General features: G+C 29.8%; 13 protein-coding genes and 1 pseudogene across 14 annotated transcripts, besides 5 other annotated features; 4 read left to right on the top strand and 10 right to left on the bottom strand.

Moving 5' to 3' along the window:
- Positions 1–2,282: 2,282 nt before the first annotated feature.
- On the bottom strand, positions 2,283–3,438 carry TVAGG3_0077270 (ribosomal large subunit assembly; the record flags this gene model as incomplete). Its single annotated transcript, XM_001319946.1, has 1 exon — positions 2,438–3,283. The coding sequence occupies one exon, from the start codon at positions 3,281–3,283 to the stop codon at positions 2,438–2,440; it is 846 nt and encodes a 281-aa protein (XP_001319981.1).
- Positions 3,439–5,524: 2,086 nt separating this feature from the next.
- Positions 5,525–6,689, bottom strand: TVAGG3_0077280 (uncharacterized protein; the record flags this gene model as incomplete). The annotated part of the gene is made up of 1 exon (XM_001319945.2): positions 5,847–6,689. One exon carries the CDS (start codon positions 6,687–6,689, stop codon positions 5,847–5,849), a length of 843 nt encoding a protein of 280 aa, XP_001319980.1.
- Positions 6,690–6,718: 29 nt separating this feature from the next.
- Positions 6,719–7,815: a mobile genetic element.
- Positions 7,816–8,166: 351 nt separating this feature from the next.
- Positions 8,167–8,382, top strand: TVAGG3_0077300 (uncharacterized protein; the record flags this gene model as incomplete). The annotated part of the gene is made up of 1 exon (XM_051221917.1): positions 8,167–8,382. The coding sequence occupies one exon, from the start codon at positions 8,167–8,169 to the stop codon at positions 8,380–8,382; it is 216 nt and encodes a 71-aa protein (XP_051106903.1).
- Positions 8,383–9,095: 713 nt separating this feature from the next.
- TVAGG3_0077310 (ankyrin repeat-containing protein DDB G0279043 family) lies at positions 9,096–9,812 on the bottom strand (the record flags this gene model as incomplete). The annotated part of the gene is made up of 1 exon (XM_001319944.1): positions 9,096–9,812. The coding sequence occupies one exon, from the start codon at positions 9,810–9,812 to the stop codon at positions 9,096–9,098; it is 717 nt and encodes a 238-aa protein (XP_001319979.1).
- Positions 9,813–11,357: 1,545 nt separating this feature from the next.
- Positions 11,358–12,933, bottom strand: TVAGG3_0077320 (armadillo (ARM) repeat-containing protein family; the record flags this gene model as incomplete). The annotated part of the gene is made up of 1 exon (XM_001319942.2): positions 11,428–12,933. One exon carries the CDS (start codon positions 12,931–12,933, stop codon positions 11,428–11,430), a length of 1,506 nt encoding a protein of 501 aa, XP_001319977.2.
- Positions 12,934–13,139: 206 nt separating this feature from the next.
- On the top strand, positions 13,140–13,671 carry TVAGG3_0077330 (thioredoxin-like family; the record flags this gene model as incomplete). The annotated part of the gene is made up of 1 exon (XM_001319941.1): positions 13,140–13,562. One exon carries the CDS (start codon positions 13,140–13,142, stop codon positions 13,560–13,562), a length of 423 nt encoding a protein of 140 aa, XP_001319976.1.
- A 552-nt stretch (positions 13,672–14,223) lies between these two features.
- On the top strand, positions 14,224–15,380 carry TVAGG3_0077340 (3'-phosphoadenosine 5'-phosphosulfate transmembrane transporter protein; the record flags this gene model as incomplete). The annotated part of the gene is made up of 1 exon (XM_001319940.2): positions 14,238–15,302. The coding sequence occupies one exon, from the start codon at positions 14,238–14,240 to the stop codon at positions 15,300–15,302; it is 1,065 nt and encodes a 354-aa protein (XP_001319975.1).
- A 312-nt stretch (positions 15,381–15,692) lies between these two features.
- TVAGG3_0077350 (uncharacterized protein) lies at positions 15,693–16,472 on the bottom strand (the record flags this gene model as incomplete). The annotated part of the gene is made up of 1 exon (XM_001319939.1): positions 15,727–16,449. One exon carries the CDS (start codon positions 16,447–16,449, stop codon positions 15,727–15,729), a length of 723 nt encoding a protein of 240 aa, XP_001319974.1.
- Positions 16,473–17,791: 1,319 nt separating this feature from the next.
- Positions 17,792–17,829: a terminal%2Cinverted (terminal inverted repeat of MuDR-5_TvMULE4 transposon ID:TVAGG3_0077360).
- Positions 17,792–18,746: a mobile genetic element.
- Positions 18,709–18,746: a terminal%2Cinverted (terminal inverted repeat of MuDR-5_TvMULE4 transposon ID:TVAGG3_0077360).
- A 307-nt stretch (positions 18,747–19,053) lies between these two features.
- On the bottom strand, positions 19,054–19,269 carry TVAGG3_0077370 (uncharacterized protein; the record flags this gene model as incomplete). Its single annotated transcript, XM_051221918.1, has 1 exon — positions 19,054–19,269. The coding sequence occupies one exon, from the start codon at positions 19,267–19,269 to the stop codon at positions 19,054–19,056; it is 216 nt and encodes a 71-aa protein (XP_051106904.1).
- A 69-nt stretch (positions 19,270–19,338) lies between these two features.
- Positions 19,339–19,785, top strand: TVAGG3_0077380 (uncharacterized protein; the record flags this gene model as incomplete). Its single annotated transcript, XM_051221919.1, has 1 exon — positions 19,339–19,785. One exon carries the CDS (start codon positions 19,339–19,341, stop codon positions 19,783–19,785), a length of 447 nt encoding a protein of 148 aa, XP_051106905.1.
- A 1,336-nt stretch (positions 19,786–21,121) lies between these two features.
- Positions 21,122–24,914: part of a mobile genetic element that runs on past the window's edge.
- Positions 22,480–22,716, bottom strand: TVAGG3_0077400 (uncharacterized protein; the record flags this gene model as incomplete). Its single annotated transcript, XM_051221920.1, has 1 exon — positions 22,480–22,716. One exon carries the CDS (start codon positions 22,714–22,716, stop codon positions 22,480–22,482), a length of 237 nt encoding a protein of 78 aa, XP_051106906.1.
- TVAGG3_0077410 lies at positions 22,766–23,205 on the bottom strand (annotated as a pseudogene). Its single transcript has one exon. A coding segment is annotated over exon 1 (440 nt).
- Positions 23,236–23,658, bottom strand: TVAGG3_0077420 (uncharacterized protein; the record flags this gene model as incomplete). The annotated part of the gene is made up of 1 exon (XM_051221921.1): positions 23,236–23,658. One exon carries the CDS (start codon positions 23,656–23,658, stop codon positions 23,236–23,238), a length of 423 nt encoding a protein of 140 aa, XP_051106907.1.
- Positions 23,931–24,810, bottom strand: TVAGG3_0077430 (uncharacterized protein; the record flags this gene model as incomplete). The annotated part of the gene is made up of 1 exon (XM_051221922.1): positions 23,931–24,810. A coding segment is annotated over one exon (880 nt), but the record flags the coding sequence as incomplete, so codon positions are not given.

The raw sequence follows: 24,914 nt of genomic DNA on the forward strand, positions 1-24,914 counted from the left end.
TTTGAAGAATTGACAACATGTAAATTGAATAAAATGTTTAAAGTTGATGGATTCAAAATTTCAAAAATAAAAGGAGTGGTTAGTTTGAAATCTATTCCTCGCTCAAGAATCACCTCATTAATGAAAATGATGATTTAACAAAAAGAATAGAAGAGATTGAAGAAAGAATGAATCAAATAATTGATTTCATAAATTCAAATAATCATTAATTTTTAATTTATTTTTCTCATTTATGAGGTCTTTGATTATGACTTCATTGATTCCATTCAGGATTTAAACAATGTTTAATTAATCGCGGAATATCTGACATCATCTATATATAGATTCTTTTATAAAAGATAAAAAAATAAATTATTTTAAAATTAATGTTAATTTTTTTAATTTGTTTATTTCATTATGTTTGGGCTGAGTGTAAATGTCTTACAATTTTGAAAATTTTTTAAATCTTGATTTATTCAAAAACGTAAGACATAAATTTCTAATTTCTTTTACTCATGAAAATAATTATTTCTAATTTCTTTTACTCTCTCATACATACTAGATTTGAAGAATTCAGAACATTTCCCATAATCTCCTAAATGTTTTCTTATCTTATTGGTTTTCCATTCATTATATGAAACTGAATAAACTTTATTTTTATTTTTACATCTTTCATCACTTCCAATATATTTATATTTCAATTTTGATTTATTGGTTTCATATTCATTAACGTTTAATAATTCACAGTCTTCCTTTTTAAATAAATGTTTTATGTATTCAGGATTAAGAATTCTATAATATTGCTTCCCTTTAAATCTTTGAATATAAACAGGAACACCATCCTCTAAAATTCGATAATCTATTTTATCTGGTTTTACTTGTTGGGTCATTTATGTAAGAATAAAAAAATAAATTATTTTAAAATTAATGTTAAAAATAATGATACAAAATCGTTCAATATTGTATGAATTCTTACGTTTACAAAAAAAGTCACTAAACCCTTCATATCCTACTACTAATTGGTAACATCTATTGATGTTGATGGTGTTGTTGAAAAACTGTTAAAAGAAGTTAAAGTTTGATATCTTTCATTGTTGATGCTATATTTAATAGTATTTCTTCTTCTAGGAAAATATTTGACTTTGCCAGTTATTGTTATTTCTGCATTTCCAAAAGCAGGAAATACTTTAGGAGAAATATCAAATGAAATAATCTCTAGATTCATACTTAGAAATGGGATAGTGAATTCTTGTGATGCTTCAACGGAGGACAACTGATATGCAAGCATTTTCAAATTTAATGTATGTTTTCCTCCTTTTAAACCACTGATATTAATTTTCATATCTTCATACCTTACCCTTGTAGAATCATATATGTTAATAGATGGATCAATATATTCATGATCTTTTGAATCAATTTTCACTTCAAATTGGTTTCGCAAGTATACAATATTGAATGGATAAACTGTAAAATTAACATGAATGTAATCTTGATAATCATATTCTATAGATATATCTGTTATTGCAGATGTTTGATATAATAATTTCTTAGAATTATGATTGTATTCTAATTTAACACTTCTATTGCTAAGAATTGTTCTGTTTTTCCATTCAATTATAATTTCATATCTTTCGTCACCAGATATATGATTCGAAGTATAATAAATGTTATCAACAGATGATAAATTGAAACATTCTTTCTGATTGTTATATAATATTGATAGTTTTTTTGTTTTCAAGATTAAAGTTAAAATTGTTTCTATTTTTGAAAATAATATGTTGCTCGATTGACACATTCACGTGCATTGGATTGTGATTGAATATTTTGTAATTAAATGTATTATTTTTCTCTTTTGTTTCAAAGTCGCAATTATTGAATGTTAAAGTGTTAGTTTGATTGCCTTGCATAAAATAAGTCTGCGAACCAATATGCAAAACAGAAAAATAATGGATTTCCTTTTGATCAAGAATAAATCTTTAAAAACTTAACATTCAGATATTTGACACTTTTGCTTCGAATTATTGGGTCATTCTGATATATGATAAATCGTCATTAATCCCATGAAAAGATGTGAAACGCCATTGAATTTTTGTTATGTTTCAAAATTCCAATTCAAAAATTTGTCATAAGAAAAAGTTGATGATTAAAATATGCAAAGAAAAGATAATCAACTTTTTTCTAACTTTATTTTACTTTACAACATTTTCTTAATAAATTGAAAATACTAATATCAATTTATATGATATAAGACGCACCAAAAAGAAGTAATATTTTATTATGTTTCATTTGTTTGAGATTTCACATGCATTCTCAATATTTAGAGAGCTATTCAAATTTTGTGCGATGTGTCTATATTGAAAGAATAAAGAAATTGAAGTTGAAGTTTACTAAATTATAGAGGATGGGAAATTAAAAAAAAGATGTATTTTGTATAATAAAAGTTTTATCTATAAATACTTTATTTTGAAGTAGATTCTTCTTCATTTTCTTTCTTTGTGTCTTTTCCTGTAGCAGCTTTAACTTGGGCAAGGATTTTCTGGTTTTGCCAGATCTTTTGTCCGCAAAAAGATCCACCCATAATAAAAATTGGCTCAAGGCAAAACTGTGGTCCTGCTTCGAATACTTTAATTGGTTCTTGGTAGTCAATTTGGTATCTTCTAAAGTAAATGTGGTTTTGGAGGATAAAGAATGATAAAACTGTGTCAACATGTTCTTTCATCTTCTTGGTGCCGTATGGAACGCGAAGTGCTCTAGTAAGAAGCTCTTTGCATATTCCGTATTCAGGTTTTTCGTCAAAATGTGAATCAAAAACTAGAATTGGAGAAGAAAATTTTGTGCATTTTCCATTTCCATTAACATCTTCACATGTATGCATAGTTTCGAGTGAGAAGCATATTGTAGGGCCTTCTTGAGCAATGGATACCCATAAAAATGGTTTATTATCTATTGTCTCAAAAAGCATAATTGTATCACATCCTGATTTATCGGCAATCGAGTTTAGTTCTACACGATCATTACCTCCAAATTTTGGAGCTTGCTGAATATTTGGCATAAAATTGAAAAATTCTTTCATGAAAAAGCGTAAACTTGATGCGACTCCTTTACGAGCACATACTAATGAGCTTGCAGAAGATACTTTTTTGAATCTTTTGTTCTTTTTCTGTGATTCTTCATGACGAACTTTTTCTTTCTTTGGCAATTCTTGCTCAAATTTCTTAAAATGTGCTTCAATATCATCATCTGAATCTTGTTTCTTCCTCTTTCTAATCATTTGGGCTTTGAGTTCCTTTCTTGTTCGACTCATATAGAAAGACAAATAAAAATAATGAGGGGGGATAACCAATAAATTCCCTCGCTAAGCAATATTAAGGATACCCTTACATTGCGTAGTTAGAAAGAGAATATGATATTGTCATGATTGCTAAAGTTTTAGGCTCCAGAAATGAATATACATCAAACTGAAACAATTGATAAATTGAATGAACTTTTGAGAGGTTCTCAAATAAAAAAAATTATCTAATTTTTTACAATATTACTATTATTTTATCCACATATGTATATATAGTAATTTGAGAAAACTTTTAGGAAAAAATAAGTTTAATAAAAATCTGAATTTTACTTGTTGTGGGATTGTTATTAATTGACACTCCAGACGTATTACTAATAGTTATGCGTATGCAATTAAAGTATTTCTGATGGACAAAATGTGAGATTTATATCAGATAATTCATTTCTACTATTAAGTTATTCATTTATGAGTTTGCACTTATTCGCACTAAATAAATAACTATTCAAAATTGTTTTAATTAATTGACACCATATAATAGAGTGAATTTTGTTTGATCAAACAACAATAGATGATAGATATAAAGCCAAGAAACTTGCTATTAATATGCTCTACTTGCTATTTCAATGTAAGTATGATATTTTCTAAATGTTTCGTTCAGATAACTTAGATATATTAGTCAAAATTTGAAATTTTAATAGCACATATATTAAAAATAATTATTATTCATAAAGATTAATGAAATAGTAAAAAAAAATCATCAAATTATAAAAATACAACATTTTGAAGAATTCTTATTATCCTTCAAAAAGTCAGTATTTCTGCTGTAATTTTCTACAACATTGTAGTTATTGCACTTTGTCTATGGATTTGTATATATGTTATATATAAATTATATATCTAAACTGCCCATAAGTGCAATTTTTATATAAATTGTTTATTTCTTTAACAATTTCATATGAAATATGCTTTTTTAAGCGTATCAAAGCTGTGTTCTTAATGTGCATGGATATATCAAGAAAAATGTCGAAAAAAAAATGTGAATTCACAAATTCACTGAATTTTCACCGTTTTTTGAATTTTGCTACAGCACTAATATTAAATAATACTAAAATCTTCTGTCTTTGTAAAAGAATAAATTCTGACAAAAAGTGCTCGTTTAAATTTAATGATCATCTGTATGACTAAGTGGTAAAAAGTGTTTATGACCAAAAAAGGGTTACATGCTTAGTCTATTTTTCTGACAGGATACTCTAGATTTACATGATCTCTATTTCATATCTCCGTTTTTAGATTCTTCGACAGATTTTATGATAGAAAACCAAGATTAACAAATTTCCGGCATGTTAATGAAGAAATCTGCAGCTACCCTCAATATTATTTCAATAATCAGTATCGTTTCTCTTACAATTTATTTTTTTCTCAATAATTTAACAAGAAATAACAATACACACTTGGTTTTACGTATAAAAGCTAAGTGTCGAACTTAATCAACTTTACTTACTTAGCAAATGAATATTTTTGTGGTTGCGAGTTCTGAATGCTGAAGTTTTAGATTTCTCTATAAATGATATCATTGCACTTACAATTGTTCCAGCCTATCGCATAAATCATAGAAAATCCAAAAAAAAAAAAATAATATAAAGAAAATTCATGTCATGAAGTTCCAAAAATACCGTGTAACATTAAAATTTGTTATGCATAATACATTTTAGCTATTATTTTTTTTTTAATTTTCGAGAAATTGAATGGTGAGTCCGATAGAGAAATTTTTAAAAATCCTAGTGCCTCATAGAAGTAATTTCCCTCGTCTCCCATACTTCCAAATGTATGCATATGACATAAACTTTTATGCATTACACAAGTGGCCAATAATATCTATAGAGTAAAAAATTAGAAATTTAATTTTTTTATATGATAGTTATATTTCAGATTTGCGAGCGTAACTTTTTTCTCCATGGCATACTTGTTTTAAGAGCAAATGATCAAAATCGTCATTCAATTATTGAAGGAGCTGATATCTTTTGAAAATTGAATTGAAAGGGTATTCAATTTTCAAATTTCCTCTCAATTTTGGAAACATATCAACTCTATGAATTAACAATTATGTGCCTTCACAGTTTATCAGTCATATAAGGTGCTTATAAAGAAAAAAGTTACGCTCGCAAAATATGTTTTTATATAGATTTCACATAAAATAATTATGTAATTTCTAAAAAGAATATTTTTGTTCTTGAATATTAAAGTGTATTGTAGTTTAAAAAGTTTTAAATATGTTGCTAAAATTTCAGGTTTATAGCTCATGTCTAGCATGACTTCTTCGTATGCGCAAAAAATCTGACACGTAAGGGTATCCTTAACAATAATTTAGCTGTTCAAGTATGGTTACAAAAAGCGAGAGCTATCCACAAATTGAGAGAACCAGACACTAGTAACGAGAACCTAGGCTTTGGAAAAGAATGATATTAAATGTAGTTTTTTTCTTTAATTCAAAAATTCAATGTATGTATTCGAGTTTGAAATAAATTATATTACAAAGGCTTTAAAATAACAGATAAAAAACTAAATAAAAATAATAAATTCAGAATATATCATTATCTTTTGGTACGTATCCTTTTCTCTTACCTGGTATAATAGGGAGAGGCTCAGCAAAATCATCTTCGCGCACATTATCAAGGAATTTTTGAGGGAAAACTTTCTTTCCTTTTGGAGTTGAGCCTGTTCCTTCATAGAAACGTGTCTGTGCAAGTATCTTCCATTTCTTGAGGTTCATAGTATCTCTTTCTTGAATTGGCTCTGGTGGTTTGTATTCTCCATTTTGCATGGCAATAATTTTAGTAAGGGTTTGTTCTTTCTGTGCATTTTTACGATACTTCATAACAGGATCAACAATGTCGCTTGTGTCAAAGCTAATTGTTGGAATTGAAGGTAATTGGCGCTGTAAAGAATCTTTTTGGCTAATCTGTGTCTCAAAAGTCTTAATTGCTTGAGATCTAGCACGAACATATTTGTCGTATTCTGGTCCGTTAACTTTCTTCATCAATTTTCTCGAGACCGGCTGAAGATAATGCTCTTCAAACTCTTGGTGCATCATCAGAGTCTTCCTCTTATGGTTTGATTCGTAAACGCTTAAATATTGATCGACTTGTCCTATCAATTTTTCTTCCTGCCGTAATTTATTGAATTGACTTGTAGCTGCTTGTTGTGTACTTGCACGATCAGTTTTTTCTTCCTCTTGAACAGGGTTTTTCTTGATTGGTTCAATTGGTTCTGGGAATTTGAATTTTGAAAAATCCGTAAAGTCTCTATTTAACGTAGATTGACTCCGCTTTTCACTAATCCCATGTCCAATTCTTGGTTGCTTTCCAATTAAAAGATTTGTTAGTTGATCATTGTTAAATATTTTAACTTCAGCGTTGCTCATTTCTGAAATAACGTATTTTTTTATTTAAGGGTCCACTGTAAGGCCAAATAAGGTCTATCGTCGTCCCAAAAATATTGCTCGAGATGGTGTTTTACTAAGGCCCAAAACTTAAAAAAACACAAAAAAATTAACTTTACTCTTTTGAGATCCTTATCAGATATGCATCAATTTGATGCAGTATCGCAGTTCAAATCTGATTTTTTAATGTAGATGTACTCTAACATCCTTTAAAAAATGCAAAATGATATTAATTAAGCTTTTCATTTCTGTATCATACACGAAACAAAATCGTTCATTATACTAAAATTTATCAAAGTTTGATTAATGAAAAAATAATATCTAAATTTTTACATTGAGTCGGCTATTGATATGGTTAATATTAAATCTTGTAAAAATTGGCATTATCCAGAATAATACCCACTAAAATACACAACTTTTTTTAAAAAAATTTTATCAATTGTTATGGTATATCTTTATGATAATGAATAAAATGCTTATTTTTCATAAGTAAATACATAATTTATGCTTAAACACAAAAAATAACACGAAAATTTTTGGCCAACATATCTAAACGAAGGATAATGGTTTGAATATATAAACAATAATACTTTGTCCAGGGAATTAAATTTGTGCTATCCAATTGTCAATTCTTTGAATTTTTTTTTAAATGCAAGATATCCCGGCATTAGCCTCAATAAATATATATATTATGCATCATAATATTAGTTTGTAATGGCATTAAAGCGAAATTCCTAATTTCTTCTCAATTAAATTCCTTGAAAAACATTGGAATTAATGATTAGAAATAGGTCAAAAAAATTCCTAATATAAAACTTATACTTAAGATAAAATTAAAATTCGAAAATATCTATTTTTCAAAACACGCATCCAAAAGCGAAAAAATTCGAAAAAATCATGTTCTTATAAAACACGCTGATTTTGCAATTTTTATGAGATTTGAAGTGATAGAATATATTACCATCTTATTGAAACATATGCTTCATTGTTGTATTCACATAATATTAATCAGAACGCTAGGAAAAGTGGATTTTCGAAAAATGACGATAATGATTATTTGCAAGTCGCCTCTCAATTTTGAGAGACTTTCAATTTTTACAGTGGACCCTTAAGGTTAGGAAAATTGAATTTCAATTAAAAAGCCTTTGTTTTAAGGTACACAAACTCCATAACTAGAATAGTAGAAAGGCCACATAATATGATATATAAATACTATAATAAATCACGAGGAACACTACCATAACACTTTTACTTTACATAAAATCATCTCAAGAAGATTTTATTACCCATCTAATCGGTAACAATACCACTATTAAAAAAAAATGTCTTCCCATGCATTGTCACTTCTTAAGGTACATCTTTAGTTATTTGATTATGTCTTGTATGCATAGAACACTTTGCAATCTCCTCAGAAAAGTACCTAGATCTTAAAAACCATTTTGTCACTTTTTATAAATTAATGTGTAAAGAAACAGATGATGCAGGGCCCCCGGAAACAAATGCACCGAAGTCGAAGATACCTAAAGGCCTTCCAGAACCAGGAAAAATAGCTCAAATTCCTCCTGAAGCACTAGTTCCGCCAACCCATGAATTACAACTTGAGCAAATGCAACCTACGATCGCTAATCAAGAAACATTCACAGATAAAGAACTATCTTCCGTTTCCGAAGATTAAATTCAATAAGACAAAAAATCTCTCAAAATTAACTCAAATTGTTTCAACAATTAATACCAGCATCGTGATTTTCTCACAAAATACTATCTTTATTTAGAAACATTCAAAAACCTTCCGAGAAAAATCAATTTTTTTTTCTCGTCAATTCTATCACATCAAATAGTCTTATCAATGGAAGTTTTATAATTGTAGAAACTATTTCTTATGTAATCTTTAACAATTATTTAAGAAAGTAATCAATTTCAAAAATAATTCCTCAGATTCTTTAATCATCTTTGTAATACTAACATCCGCTTTTACTGTAGTTGTTTAGTGAATTAAAGAGCGAAAATTCAACTTTTAAAAAAAATTATTTATTTTTTATTTGGTTTAAAACCCTAATCGACTAAACAATAAGCTTGTCTGATTGTAAAATAACCTACTATATAGAATAAAACTTTGAAATAAAATTTAATTGTTTTCTTACTTAATCTATTTTGAAAAGTCATGTTCCCCATGTGATTTTGTAATGGAAGAGATCATTACAATTCCTTTTTGGTATTACCATTTCTGATTTTCCTCAATTTTTGTCAAAAAAAAAATCAAAGTAGTTTGTATTGTTAAAGGAACTCTTCGTGATTCACTTCCTTCTAGTCCAACATCATCAGAAGTTGTTTCACGTAGTCTCCTTGAACAATTCGTTAAATTTGAAAAATAAATATATATATATCAAATCAATCTTTATTACTAATCTCGCTTTTTCTAATTGTTTCTTCCCACAGTTTTTGTAGTGATTCCCTCTGAATCTCTTCGTACGCCAATCTTTCCCTCACTTGTTCATCGGTCTCCTCTTCTTCATCTTCAAAATGATCTTCCTCTTCCTCGTATTCATATTCATCATTCGCCACGCGTTCGAGGTAGTCGAAGATACTCATCGGAGTGGAGTTTTTCCATTTTCGTCTTTTACTTTGGATTGCATAGTCAAGAGGAGTTTTTGCTTCTTTATCTTTTGCATTTATATCTGCACCATAAGAAATTATAAGTTTTGCTGTTTCTAAACGATCATATTCTGCTGCGAAATGAAGTGGAGTTTTTCCATTTTCGTCTTTTTCATTAATTTTTGCACCATGCATAACAAGATATTCTATTAATCCTTCTAATTCTTTTTCTGCTGCATAGTGTGAGGCTGTTCTTCCAAATTTATCTTTTGCATTTATGTCTGCACCATAAGAAATTAGAAGTTTTGCTGTTTCTAAACGATCATATTCTGCTGCGAAATGAAGAGCAGTTTTCCCATTTTCATCTTTAATATTGATATCTGCACCATGCGAAATAAGAAATTCCAACATTTCTTTATCCTTGCATGCTTCTGTTGCATAATGAAGAGCTGTTTTCCCACATTTATCTTGAATGTTGATATCTGCACCATGCGAAATAAGAAATTCCAACATTTCTTTATCATTACATTTTGCTGCTGCATAATAAAGAGCCGTTTTCCTATCTATGTTTTGAATGTTGATATCTGCACCATGCAAAACAATAAGTTTAGCGATTTCTTTGACATTTTTGTCTAAAGCAAATTGAAGAGCAGTTTCCTCATCTATCCAAATGTTGACATTTGCACCATTTGAGATAAGAATTTCAGCAGTTTCGAAACTATTGTTTTTTAATGCTACATGGAGAGGAGTTAATTCATCATTATTTTTAGCGTCTTTATCTGCACCGTGAGAAAGAAGAAATTCTGCAATTTCTTTATTGTTTTTTTTTCTACTGCATAAAACAGAAGTGAATCAAGATTTATATATTTCGCATTTCCACCTTCATTTTGGGAAAATGCAAACTTTACAGTTTCAATACATCCATAATTTATTGCATAATGAAGAAATTGTAAATTCAAAACTTGATAGGAATTATTCATAGATTCCTTCTTGATGATATCAAGTAACTGAGGAAATGCAGCACACCATGGAAAAATTAAATTTTTATCTTTCATGTACAAAAGTAATACTGCATTTAAATTTTGTGATCTAATGATACATTCATGATCAAAATAATCTTCAAAATCAAAATGATCTTGATACATAATATAATCAGAGTAGTGATCGTAACAATCGTCTGTTGATTCAACATTAAAATTAGAGGTAAACATAACATTTTCTAGAATGTATTCAAAGAATTGATTGTTATGTGATACAAGACTAGAATTCACGCAATATTTATCTATTTGATTTTTCTTCATGCATTCATTTATAATGTCAGTGTTTCCTCCAATAATGGCATTTCGAAGACATGATGGAGTGATTATACATTCGGCATTTGAAATGAGGAAAAAGAAAATGTTAACAGATCCAAAATAACAACAAGCTTCAAGTAATGATAATCGCTCATGTGAGGGGAATTCAAATCTGTAAAACATTAATAAATATGTTAATGAATTATTGGAAATAATTTCTCTGAAACAATCAAACTCATGATCAGGTATGCAAAATGTTAATAAATATTCTTTGAAACAATCAATTTGGTCATGCATAATCATGTAACCGATTTCACCTTCTTTCGGGAAGGAGGAAGCTATTTCTTGTTTTAAGCTAAAAATATCGGATACATCAAAAAAATAATAATTTGGATAAACAATTGCGGATTTTTTTAATGAAAATTTTGTTAAAATTTGGTTTAGAATTTGAACATAGACATTGATGGATCGATAGTTGGAATGCATTGCCCTGAAAATGCTATTGAATAGCACACGAAAAGACATTTTGTACTTAGTGATTAAAATTGAAGAGATTAAATTAGTCATTTCGTCAACAGATTCGTTCGATTTAATGTGAAAAAGCCGGTCATAAAATCCTATGAAATCTTGATACATTGCTAAAGACCCACAAGACATAATGAATCCTTAACGAAAAATGAAAAAATGAAAAAAAATACTAAAGAGTGAACTTCCTCGATTGAAAAATTTCTTCCACATTTCTTAAAAAAAATGATTATTAAAATGTCTTGTATATTTTAGAATACCATGCAAGAATGCCACATTAGACACTCATTAAAAAAAACATACTCAATTTATGATTCATCTTTAGTGAATCCTATTTTCTCCATGATAAAATCTATTAGTTGGCAAATAACATCATTATCTTCAAAGTTCTCATAGCATTCATTGATTGCTTGTTCTCCTTCTTCTTCAACAAAACTCTCTACAAAATTATCTTTAACTCCCGATTTCTCTGCTGCATCTAATATCGCCAAAAGCGCTTTCAAACATCTGGTAATGATTTCTTCATCAGTAAGCTTGAGAACTGTAAGTAATGATAATATTGTTCTATCATTAAGCATTGTTGAAATTAATTCTGAAGATCCACATTCAATAATGCCAATTAACGACCTTCCTGATAAAGAAATGGTTGCAAAATCACCAATATATGCAGATCCACCGAATTCATCCTTTCTAGATATGGATTCTGTGATTATTGAATTAAAATCTTGAGACATTCCGATTTGTTCTCTAATTATTGGTGGTCCTTTCTCACATATTAGAGCTAAACATTCCCTTGCTTCTGTTTCCTTTCTTTTATCTGAAATTGACTTGATATAATTCATAATATCAATAACATTAATATCTGATAGCTGATATCCCTTTTCTACTAATGTACATATTAAAAAGCATGCTTGTCCGCATATATCTTTGTCTTTTGTCTTTAATGCACTGTTTATATATCTTGATAATCCAAAAACTTGAAAATCTTCCATTGAAAGTTGGTTATTTAATATTAAATGCCTAAGGGAATAAAATGAATATGCCATTCCAAGAGTTACGCCTGCATTAAGTATATAATCTATTAATTGAAGAAAAACACCAACATTTTCACCATTAATAAGATCAGAAACTATCGTAAAGAAAAATGCAACAGCTTCTAAAAGAAGTCGATGAGTTCTCTTTAAATTAGCACTTTCTGGGTCATCTTCTGGAGTTTGAGCATATAAATCCTCAATAGATTTTAGCATTGTGATAAAAGATAACGGATCAACGTATTCAAACAGGTCATCTAGTATTGAAGGATCATTTTCAACTAAATAATGCAAAACATAAAGAGTGGAAATAATACATTCATTTGCATTTTCTGATAATTTTGCTATACATGCAGATACAACGTTATTTTCTCGAAGAAGATCAAAAGAATTTGGTATTGAAGAAATAATTCTCCAAATTGTGTCCATACATGCTTTTGAGTTAAATACTGATTCACTTTCGGCAGATACATCTGAGAGAAGGTGTATTAAACTTGGATTATTATTCAATAATTCAATTGTAATTTTGTTATGATTAATTAAACTTCTAAATTGTTTTAAATTGTCGATAAGTGTATAATTTTTGCCTTGGTTTGTCAAATCTTGCTTTACTCTTTCCAAGTCTCTAATAATTACATTAATTAATTCTTGACCATCAATTTCTATTGTATTTTCAGCTGAATCTTTCATAGGATCATCATCTTCATCGATAATTGTCTCGCTTTTCTCTGCTAGTATTTCGTTCTTCCATGACTTGTCTCCAATCGAATCTTTGTATTCCATTATACTTCAATAAAAATAGCAAATTTTATTTCATTGTGATATGTTATTTAGTATGCTACCAATGATAATATCAATACTCAAATTTTCATGATCATTTTGCTTTGAATTTCACAAAATTTATAAAATTTATCTTTAACTCGTGGTATTCTCCTGAATTTTTCAGGAATTTTCTTCAAAATAAAATTCGTTTTGATGAAAAAGTGTCAATGACTGATTTCACAGGAAACACTTCTGAAGAAGTATTAAATGCAATCAAAGAAGCAAAAAAGTCAAAGGATAAGCCATTTATATGCCTTTGCTTTTATCATATAGTATTACCTCCATCTCTATTCACTGCAAAATTATTTGATAAAATTCGCAAAAATTATTCATCAGATACAGTTGGACAAATATTTATAGTTGATGCAATTAAATCAAATGAATTGGCAACAAAGTATGGAGTTATTCCAACACCTGCAATTGTAATTCTCTGGAAAGGCGAACCATTACTGATTAGACGCCCTGGATGGGATGATGCAAACAAGATACTTGGCTGTATGAAAGAAGACGAATGGCTTTCAATACTTCGTTTTGTTGCTGGTCTTCCTCGAGAAGAAGATAGAAAATTCCTTTCTGTTAATATACTGTAAATTATTTAGGTGTTTTACTATTGCAAACACAACGTTACTTTCGATAATTTAATAAAATTTGTTTATTAAACTGTTCAGCGGATCTACTTTGATCCTTTTCAAGTACAATATATTTAATAAGTCTATACTGTAGTGTTAGTACCATGGAATATATATTTTTTATTTTAAAAAATACATTTGATTCTAATTTATAAGAGTTAATAAAACGGAATAATCCCTGTTAACATCTGAGATATTAGCTTTCAAAAAATTAAAGTTATCCCTATAAATCAGAAAACAAAATTGCAAATAATATTGATGGATAGCTTTTGAACAAGAAGGAAGCAGAAAATTTGTTAAACTTTTTAATTTGGGAGCAATTGGTAGAATATTTTGTCTGTAGTAAGTTGATTTATAATGTGAGAAATGAAAAGAAGACCTGCGTTAATAATCAGATAGTCATATGAATGTGTATGTGCAGAGGCTTCAATACACCTCTTTTTGCATCAAATCATGATCTGGTCAATCTTCCACGAACACTTACTTTCCTTCAAAGGATGAGTTAATTTTATTAGTCTGTATGTGTAGTGCAAAAAAAGTTTTCTAGTCGTTCATATTTTGTATGAGAATGATCGAAGAAATTCAATCAGGTAACGTACTGAATTTTTCATAAATTCTAAAAATTTTTTTGGAAGAATGGAATCGGAAACCTTTATTTTTGGCTTTGATTTATCATCATTTCCGAGATGGATGATATTGGCCATTGGTATTGGAGGAGTTTTCGGTTCATTCTTGTTACAAGGATTCGCTCACGAAAAGATTTTTAAGAAATACAAATTTAACGAGTCTCTCTTTTTAACGTTCCTTCAATTTCTTTGCTATGCATCTCTGTCATTCAAATTATTCTACAATCTATTCCGAGGAAGGTCAAAATTGCATGCGCCTTTTTGGTTTTATTTTGTTACAGCGTTTGCATTGGTCAGCTCGACAGCATTATCAAATTTCTCACTAGAAAGAATCACTTATCCGACTCAGGTACTCTTTAGGTCCTCAAAATTAATTCCTGTTATGCTAGGAAGCTTCTTTTTCCTTAAGAAACGATACTCCATACTAGAAATTGTTTCTGTTTTCCTTATCGTTGCAGGATTAATCGGTATTTCAATGAGTGACAAAAAAGTTCATAATAAAATCGACGCCATGGGATTAATTGCCATTATTGCTTCATTGTTCGCAGATGCTTTTGCTTCAAATCTCGAAGAGAAAGCATTTTCTCAATACCAAGCCCCACAAGATGAAGTTATTGCAATTATTTACTTAATTGGTTCTTTTCTTGTCGGTGGATTATCAGTTCCAACTGGACAATTTACAAAAGGCATTAAACAATGCTCAGAGAACCCAGGGTTGGTTGTAAGTATCGTTCTTTTTTCATATTTAGGTGCTATCGGTATTCAATTTGTCTATTTGATCATTAAATCATTTGGATCTGTTGTTGCTGTTATGGTTACATCTCTTAGAAAGGCATTTACAGTTTGCCTTTCCTTCCTTTTGTTCTCTGACAAGAAATTTACAATCTACCACTTCTTTTCCATTGTTATTATCTCCAGTGGAATTGGACTTAATGTTTATGGAAAGAGAAACTCAAAAGAACAGAAACAAAAGGATAGAAAGTCCGATTCTTACACATCTCCAATGGATTCCCCAATTGAAAACGATATTGGAGCCCAGGTTGATGACTCATCAGAAAACAATCAACAAGTTTAATATTATATTATAGATATATTGTTTTTTATTTTATGGCTTTTTGAAAATTAATTTTTGTTTAATAAATATACTTTCACCATTAATCTCTTCCTCCTTCTTTAGTTTGTTTTGTTTTCGGCATGAAATTTTTGAATGAAAAAATTATGTTTATTTATTTCATGACGAGAGTCTCTGAATTTTCTTTCTGAGAGTTTTTGGTGTTTTCTTGATGATATTTTTTTTGATCATTCATAGATTATAGAAATAAAATGAAGCATATTAAGGTCATTTGCATAGGCATTGAAATCTGATGAGAAAATTTATATTATTGTAACTCATTATAGATTGAATTTAAGAAAAAAAAATAAGAAAATTCATAAATATTAAATTTATTCTATTAAATAAGATAAGAAACATCATAAGTCATTGTATATTTTAGCGGGCTTTAAGCATTCTTTTGCTTATTTGCCTTATTCTTTTTTGAATTTGATTTACTTGCTTTTTTGGTATTTTTATTTTTAGATCCGTCATTTCCTTCATCAGATTTGTTCTTTCCATCCTTGGATTTCGTATTTTGTGTTGCAAAGGTTTTAAGATCATCTTCCTTGCTTTGTTTGAATAATTTGATCATTGATCTGATCTGTAATAGCAAGAAAACTGTGACAGCGAAGTATGTGATCCATGATGCTGTAAGTCTTAATTTATAAATATGTTTTGGATGTCCAATCGCTGTGAACTTCATCAATTCTTTACTACCTAATTGGGAAATACTTATTTCGGCATATGAGATGTTGGTCAATCGAATAGAAACCGAAACATAATTTGATAACATTAATTGGATATTATAACTTTCATTTCCTTTGTCATCAATAACTGTAGAGAATTCGTGCATTTTAGAACCTTGTGGATAGAAGACTTTACCAGAAATATTTGTTTTAGTAACAGTAAAGTTACCGGAAAAAACAATAGCATCTTTAGCTTGGAGGGTTTGTGCTCCATCATTTTCGTGGTAATTCTTCCAAGCAACATAACGATACTCTTTTTGAGTTTCATCGTAACTAACATCTAAAGCGTATTTCTTTAATCCATCTTCTTCACTAATGAGCCATTCGGATTCAAGAAAACGATATTTATTATAAAGTAAGAATGGTAAGAATGGCAAGGTCATATGTTAAAACCAAATGAACGAAAAAAAAATTCTATTGAATGCGATCGGAAAAATGTGATCGTAAATTTTTGACACCGATAAAAAAGATTCATACAGAAAACTCAAGAATGAAATAATATAATTCAAATTAAATATTGTTAACATAATACTTATGATTTTCTGATTGATTTCAAATGATTCTTATATTTATTTTCCAGAATTATTGAAGATGATTAAGAGTAGTATATGTTGAAGGGTTGTGTGACTTTTTTTGTAAACGTAAGAATTCATACAATATTGAACGATTTTGTATCATTTTTTTTAACATATGAAGTAAAAAATGTATGATTCTTACGGTTTTTATTCTTACGTTTTTGAATAAATCAAGATTTAAAAAATTTTCAAAATTGTAAGACATTTACGAGTAGGTGCCAAAAGTGCTTACTCTTAAACAACCGTCGGATTTCCGGGTGAAATCGTGACACACTTTCGTCTTTCGTAGGCGGTGGTGGTTGTTACAAAAGGTAACTTCGAATGTAGCGTGAAATCTGCAAAAAAAATTCTGAAATTTGAATGGAGAACACAAAAATTGAATAGTTTACGTCACTAAAAAAGAGAAAAATGAAGCCAATTTGTCTCGAACCTAGGACTTAGACCAGCAATCCCACTGTTTATCACATTACACTACATGCATCTCTCACCTCAGTGAATGAGATCAACTATATGATAACTTTTTCCCCATTATATTCTTGTGGAAAAGTGACAAATAGCAACTTTGACCCTCTCTCCAACTTTGACCCTCTCTCAGACATTTACACTCAGCCCAAACATAATGAAATAAAATAAAAAAAGAAGCTATATATAGATGATGTCAGATATTCCGCGATTAATTAAACATTATTTGAATTTATGAAATCAATAAAGTCATAATCAAAGACCTCATAAACGAGAAAAAGAAATTGAAATTAATGATTATTTGAATTTATGATATCAATTATTTGATTTATTCTTTCTTCAATCTCTTCTATTCTTTTTGTTAAATCATCTATTTTCATTAATGAGGTGATTCTTGATTGAGGAATAGATTTCAAACTAACCACCCCCTTTATTTTTGAAATTTTGAATCCATCAACTTTAAACATTTTATTCAATTTACATGTTGTCAATTCTTCAAATAATTTTTTATTATTAGCATAATAGTCATTAAATTCTTCAACAGATGAAAAAATTTTTATTTCAGTAATTGGTTTAACAATGTTTATTTTTTGTTGAACATCTTCACTTTCATTTATTTCTTCCTTCTCTGTTTCATTTATTTTAAAAATCGGTTTCATTTATCATTAAATAAAAATTAGAATATAAGGAGTGGGGGACAAACTCGCCCATTGTCACTTTTTCATTAACCTTAAACTTGTAATTTTCATTATTTTTAATTAACCTTATTTCTTTCCCAATTCCTGATTTATTTTATTCACTTACTATTAAAAGTCACATTTTAATAAAATATAATAATTTATTTATAGCATTTTTTACTATACTGTAATAAAAAATTAATTATAATAAATTAAATGTTTATTAAATCAAATGTTTTCTTTGCAATAATATTTTTAATGTTGAGTAAACAATGTTGGGATCAAGTGTATCATTTTTCAGACCTTTCTGAACAGCTTCAAGCATACTGATGCATTCGACTTTTTTAAATTGTGTCATTTCTTCGAAATCTCTTGTGACTTTTTTGATAACTTTAACACTTCTCTCTGAATCCAGACCTTTAATTTGCAACTTAATCAGGAATGAAGGAACAACACTGGAATATAACTCGATGACAAGTTCATCGAGTCGAAGATTTGGTTGTACACCACTTGTATGTGCCGGATACCATTGTGTCAAATTTTTTCTGAAATTAACTTTAAAAGTACTAAGTAAGATCATGAGATATAGCAATATATGTTTAAACCAACTTATATTTTGGTTGTACACCACTTGTATGTGCCGGATACCATTGTGTCAAATTTTTTCTGAAATTAACTTTAAAAGTACTAAGTAAGATCATGAGATATAGCAATATATGTTTAAACCAACTTATATTTTGGTTGTACACCACTTGTATGTGCCGGATACCATTGTGTCAAATTTTTTCTGAAATTAACTTTAAAAGTACTAAGTAAGATCATTTATTTTTGCATAATATAATGCCAATATGGTTTCTTTTGATTTTATTTCATTTATAAGCAAATCAGATTTACCCAAAAACTCCACTCCATAAGCGTTCATTTGCTAAATTAAAAAGTGACAATGGGCTAGTCTGTCCCTTTCTCGAATATAAGTGATGAAATATATTTTTTAATTAATATTAAATCAGAAATGGCTGCAGGATTCTTTAAAAAATTATGGGATGGAATTAAGAAAGCTGCGGGTTGGGTTCATAAAAATATTATTAAACCCGTTGCAAACTTTTTGGCACCAGTAGCGAAAACAGCAGGAACTATCATAGGTGGAGTATTAGGTACTAAAGCAGGTAATCCGGCGATGGGAGCACAAGCAGGTAACGCAATTGGTGGAATAGCTGAAGGAATACTTAATAAAATAGGGGGTAGATAGTTGAAAAATAAATAAATATTATTTTTATCTTAGTATCGGTTGAAGTCTTTGATAAACTTTTTCTCCTTTATTTAAAACTTCTCTTATTGGGGCAGCTTTTGGCGTTATTGATTCAGCAATGTCACTAATTGCTTCTTTATTCTTAAATATCCAATTTGCTCCTTTCTTCATTGTTTCCCAAACTTTATGCGCTCCTCTTTTTACTTTATCCCATAATTTTTTAAAGAATCCTGCAGCCATTTCTGATTATTTCATTAAAATTAAAAATTCATTTTCATCTTTTAATTTTGATTTTTTATTTATTAATAAATGACGACTAACTATTTAGTGCCAAACACTAAACCGATTAATGGAAATGTGTTTCATTCATTCGAAAAGATAAATGAAATATTCGCAAAGAATGACGGTAGAAGATATTATAGAGAACTTGAAAGTTCATGCTATGACTCTGATGCTCCATATTTTGATGATAAACAAACTCATTTAAGAATTACAAATCCGGCTCATGATGTGAACCAATTAGGTGACACATATATTAAACGCAAAGTTAAAGCAACTCTAGTTTCAAATAAAGCTTTCACATGTGATGCCGCTTTTAAATGCATGCGTTTATTCGTTGGTTACAAATCATCAAATCAAAGCTTTAAACAATTAGAAGTAGAAACCGAAAGAGGTGATGCCGGTTATCTTCAGATGGATTGCGCCGTGAATCTTTCGCATTTGCAACATATAACCAAAATCAGAAAGGAAAGTTAAAAAGTTTGTTCATTCGTTATATAATAATGTTCAAAAATATGATAACTCAGTATGTGGTAAATATATTGACCCTTCAGAAGTTTTCAAGAATGCAAATGAAGAAGTTGATGTCACTTTTGATATGATTATTCCGGTAAATGATTTGTTAGCATTTCAGGCGTTCGATGATTATCCTAAATCATTTGGTGAAATCATTCTTAAATATTATGTTTTCAGGGATACTTTAGTATTTTGTCAGGTTGACCCGTTAAGAGTTGCTGATTTACAAAATTACGTTTATGAAAAGATAACTGATGAAAATTATGAAAAAGATTATGAATCATGTTTATAAATATGATCGCAAATTCCAAAAATCGGACTTCCTACCAAATTAATTACAAGCTTAGCCGCTACATCTGCTGACGCAACAGTTGATAACGTTATTATTTCATGCACAAAGATGGAAGTTTTAGAGGATAAATGCATTACACCAGGATACGGTTTAATTGAAGAATCAGTTAAAGCAATACCACGTTTATTTAGTAAGGAAGATCCATTCATGATTCCAGCTCAACATATTGACGTTCGTTCACTAAATGGAGGTTGCATCACTCCTGAAGGTATTAGCTCAGATTTCTCATACGCTCTTCATAATGTTACAGATGTTGTGTTAACATTTCCGAAGAATGCAATGCAAAGAACGGTTTTAGAAAATCCAATGCTTCGAGGTCTTCAGGTCACTATAGATTCCAGAAACTTCCCCGATCAAGCGATGACCACAGTGGGCGACATATTCTTTACACGTATGCTTCAAGCTTCTGATTTAGATGGAGTGAATGAATGCACGGAAGAATACGAGGACTCATTAACTAGACCACTGAATGATGATAATGGCATACCATTAGCTAGAACATGGAAAGACCAAACTTCATTTTATGCACTATTCCAGTTCAACGTGATGGAGCGGGTATATTCTTTGATGGATTAGAAACTTTCAACTCACAAGTTACAGTACAAGTGAAAGCTTATCCAATCATTCAGGGTGAAAATGACACTTACTGTTCAAGGTGACAAATCCTCCTCAGGTTTGGTTTACTAGGACTACGTATTGGACATGGACACCGGATGAAGGTTTGAAATATCATCCAACAGGTACACCACCACAGTATAGAAGTTCATATGATGAAATATTGATGAATAGAAATGTTTAAAATTATAAATTTATTTTTGATTAAATGGATTTAAATTCATCCACCCTTATGAAGAATTAGCAGGAGTATATAATACATAGATAGATATGATTAATGAAGCATTGAGTGATAATAGAAATGCTCTATCTAAGGAAAAATTAATGAAAATTCCATATTCTGAATGTTACTTAAATTCAATCACTGCAGCATTGGTAAACAAAATAAAGGTAAAACATTAACGATATTAAAAACAAATTATCATTATTGCTAACACTTCCCCCTATTCACATGTGTTAATTTATATCAACCGTTCAGGTTCACCTTCAGATGATACATTTGAATCTTTAAAGCATTTAATCAAAATTCCAATTATTTATTTATCACAAGAAGAAGCAGAAGATTATTTAAAAAACTTTTTAATGTATAAAGAATTATATAATACAATCAAGAAGCAAGGATTAGAGGATAAAATTATTGATAAACAACGGGATGAATTATTTGAAACACTTTCTATTTCAAATTTTGATAGAGAATTTTTGCATTCACTAATTTTTCTAGATGATGCCGTGAAATCAAAACTAATAACTAATGAGAAATCATATTTTAATCAGTTATTAACTCAATGTCGACACATTCAGTGTTCATTCTTTATGGCTGTTCAATATTTCAAAGCATTAAGCACAAACATTAAATCAAACCTGTCCACCCTTTTCATTTTCAGTGGTTTTAGTCGTCAACAGTTGAACGTTATGCTTTATCAAGTGAATTTACCAATGAGCATTAATGAACTTTACACACAATATCAACAATTAGGAGAACATGGAAAAATAATAGTTGATTTAGTTAGTATGGTTATGTTGGGTACGGCGGCACTGCGTTCCACCTTACCCAACATAACGTTTTGACACTTTACAAAACCGTTAACGTATATTTTACAACACAAACACAAACGACAACATTAATTTAACCTTAAATATTTACAAAACCGCCAACCACTTCACCTCACTAACGAACTCACTAATGTAAAAAATAAACGTTCTCACTATCGTTCTCACTAACGACTTCACTAATGTTCTCATAAATTTTCCTCAATATCTTCATCATCAGTGTTAACCCTATTGTAGTCATACTTGAAGCCATAAACTTTCTCTAACTTCTTAACGTACAATTTACATAACTTACCTTCGTCATCATATGGTTTAATGATATAACTATTTCTATCTTTATACACAGTCAATGAAAAGTCAACTGGTCTCGGATGTATTTGAAAGAACATGTTATGCTCAGGAAGGAAGAATAAATGTTTAAATGTATGTTTGTTATACTGTGGAATTCGAATGAGTTGCTTTTGTTCTGTCATTTACATCCAAATAAAAATTTTCAGTAAAATAAAAAATAAACTTAAAAATTAATGATATCACCACCCTCACGCGTATGAAAACATAGCACAAAAATAAATTTAGGTGAAGTGGTGAGATCTCACCTCTTTTTTCACCTCATTTCTAACCCTGTTGAATTCATTGCTTTATAACTCTCTTCCTTTCTCCAACTCTTCTAACTTCTTCTTAAGTTCAGCAATGTTGTCTTCATGTAATTTAATCTTTCTCAAAATTCCTTCTTTATCTAATGGTTGCTTTATCTTTCTAAACTGAACTCTACCATCCTTCATAGTATGAATGTAAAAACCTTCTGGAATAGTTCCTGATTTAATGTATTCTACCAAAAACTTTTGTTTCATTGCTTCAGTGACTTTATTTGTCATTTCAATCAAATAAAAATTTTAATATTAAATAAAAAATAACGTTATTTTTTCAGTAAGGAAACGCAGGAGTTTTACGATTTATTTGAGGAGTAGGTTCTGGTTTAAATGTTGGAGTCGGTTTAGGAGTTGACTTTTGAACAGGAGTTTGTACTTCCATAGGTTCAGGAGTTATTGAAGGTGTTGTTTGTGATGGTGTTGGAGTTTGTTTAACTTCAGCTACTTCAGTATTATTTATAACATTTGCTTTATTTCTTTTCAACATCATAACTGCTCCTGCTGTAGCTAGCAAACCTAGTGGGAGACCATATCTTATATAAGGACTTGACCAAATGCTATTTTTGACAGGAGCTGGTGGAACACCTAACCTTGGTGAACTGCTCTTTGCCATTGTGCAGCTCGTAAGAAATATTCAATAGGTGCTCCATAATCGTTTGGTAAAGTTTGTTTCATAGATGGTGAAGGTTCGCGAGAGCTTGATGAAGAACTCATTTATAAGCTTTAAAAATAAACGTTCATCCTTTATTCCTCACTGTCGTCCGTAGCTAAGTTATAGTCATCTAATCTTATTATTGGGATTCCATTAGCACGCACCTGAATGGCAAAGCAACAATCCCTCATAAATCCAATAAGTGGCTTTGGTACATTTTCAGTTGCTAGTTCAATAGGTCCTTTAACAGACAATTTGTATGTTATTGGAGCAGTAGATGTTTGACCTTGCTGGAAGCAAAAGTCCACTTCTGTTGGAAAACCACATAAGAAATGTGTGTTGTCATAGCTATCCCATTTATGTTCCACACTACCATCATCCACCAATGACCTCATAACATCTTCATTAAATCCAATCATATCATTGTTTGTATTGCAAGCGTTCGCAACCATTTCATAAAATACAGGTCCATATGATTTTTCAGGTTCTGCAGGCATATTTCCATAAGCTCCCATGGAAAGCTGAAGATATTTAAACTTAGGGTTCTCAAAATTAACATAATAGTTGTCTTTCTTTCTAAATAGTGCCCAAATACTTTTAACATTAATAGGCGTATAAGCTGCTGTAAATGTTGCACTTGAACTATCTGTATTCTTTGAGAATGAACCGTCCATAGGAATCCAATCCATAACTTTAACAGGAAAACATAAAGCCTCGTTTGTATAATGTTCTACAAGTTCTGTATAAATGTTAGGGTCTAAAGAGAATGACTTTGGATGAATGAAACATTCATTAAAATCCATCTTTGTTCGAAATAGTTGCTGGGTTACAGTTGTAATAGTAACTGTTCCACTAGCTTCTACTGCCTTCGTTATCATAGTGAATGGTTCATTCCATGGAACAAATTTATTTGTCGGTGGATTTGAATCTGAAGCAAATGCAACTTTAAGAGTTGGATTGAAAGCAATGATATCATTTACAGATATAGATGTGCATTGTAAGGCGTCGCTACTGAACTTTACTTTAAGCTGAATGTTTCCTGCAAAAGCTGGAATAAATCGAATAGCTTCTAATGGAAGGAATCTTCTAACAGGAATTCTTAAACGAAGCTTAAAATCAAATGATTTTCCTGCTGTAATTGGACCACTAACAATTTGTCCTGTTCTGCATGTTCCCGAATGACTCCATACATCTTCATGTCGAGTCTTTGAGAAAACATCTACTTTCTTTATTTGTTCGGTAGTTTGTGAGTTTGAAGTTATATATGCTTCTTCTCTTGCGTTGTCTTGAGAATATACGATACGACCATTTGCAAGGATTTGATATCCAGCAACTGCATAGAAAGCGTCATCGAAACCAATCCAAAATCCTGGTGGGTTTGTTTTATTGGAACCTGAACCAATTTCTTTATCTACAATAAATTGACCTTCCATTTTATACGTAATGAATGTATTGTAAAGGTCCAACATATTTTCACCAGGAGGTGAGAGATTGAATGTTACCCATGTGTTATCTTTAGCAGTTCCAGGTTGTGATGGAATCTTTGCGTCAGAATATTTTCTATTAGTGTCACCAATTTGAACTGCATTGTCTATGATATCGAAATATGAGCGAATCTGATGAATATGCTCTGCTGGAGTAAATTCGTTTAGCTGTTCGTTCTGCATGTATTTACTTCAGATAAAAATATCTATTTACTTCATTATTCTCACTCTTCTTCTTGGCATTCGTGGTGGAAGTTGTTTCTTGACATTTTCAATGAACTGTACAT

The sequence above is a fragment of the Trichomonas vaginalis genome, chromosome IV (assembly GCF_026262505.1).
Source record: "Trichomonas vaginalis G3 chromosome IV, whole genome shotgun sequence".
Taxonomy (NCBI): Eukaryota; Parabasalia; order Trichomonadida; family Trichomonadidae; genus Trichomonas; species Trichomonas vaginalis.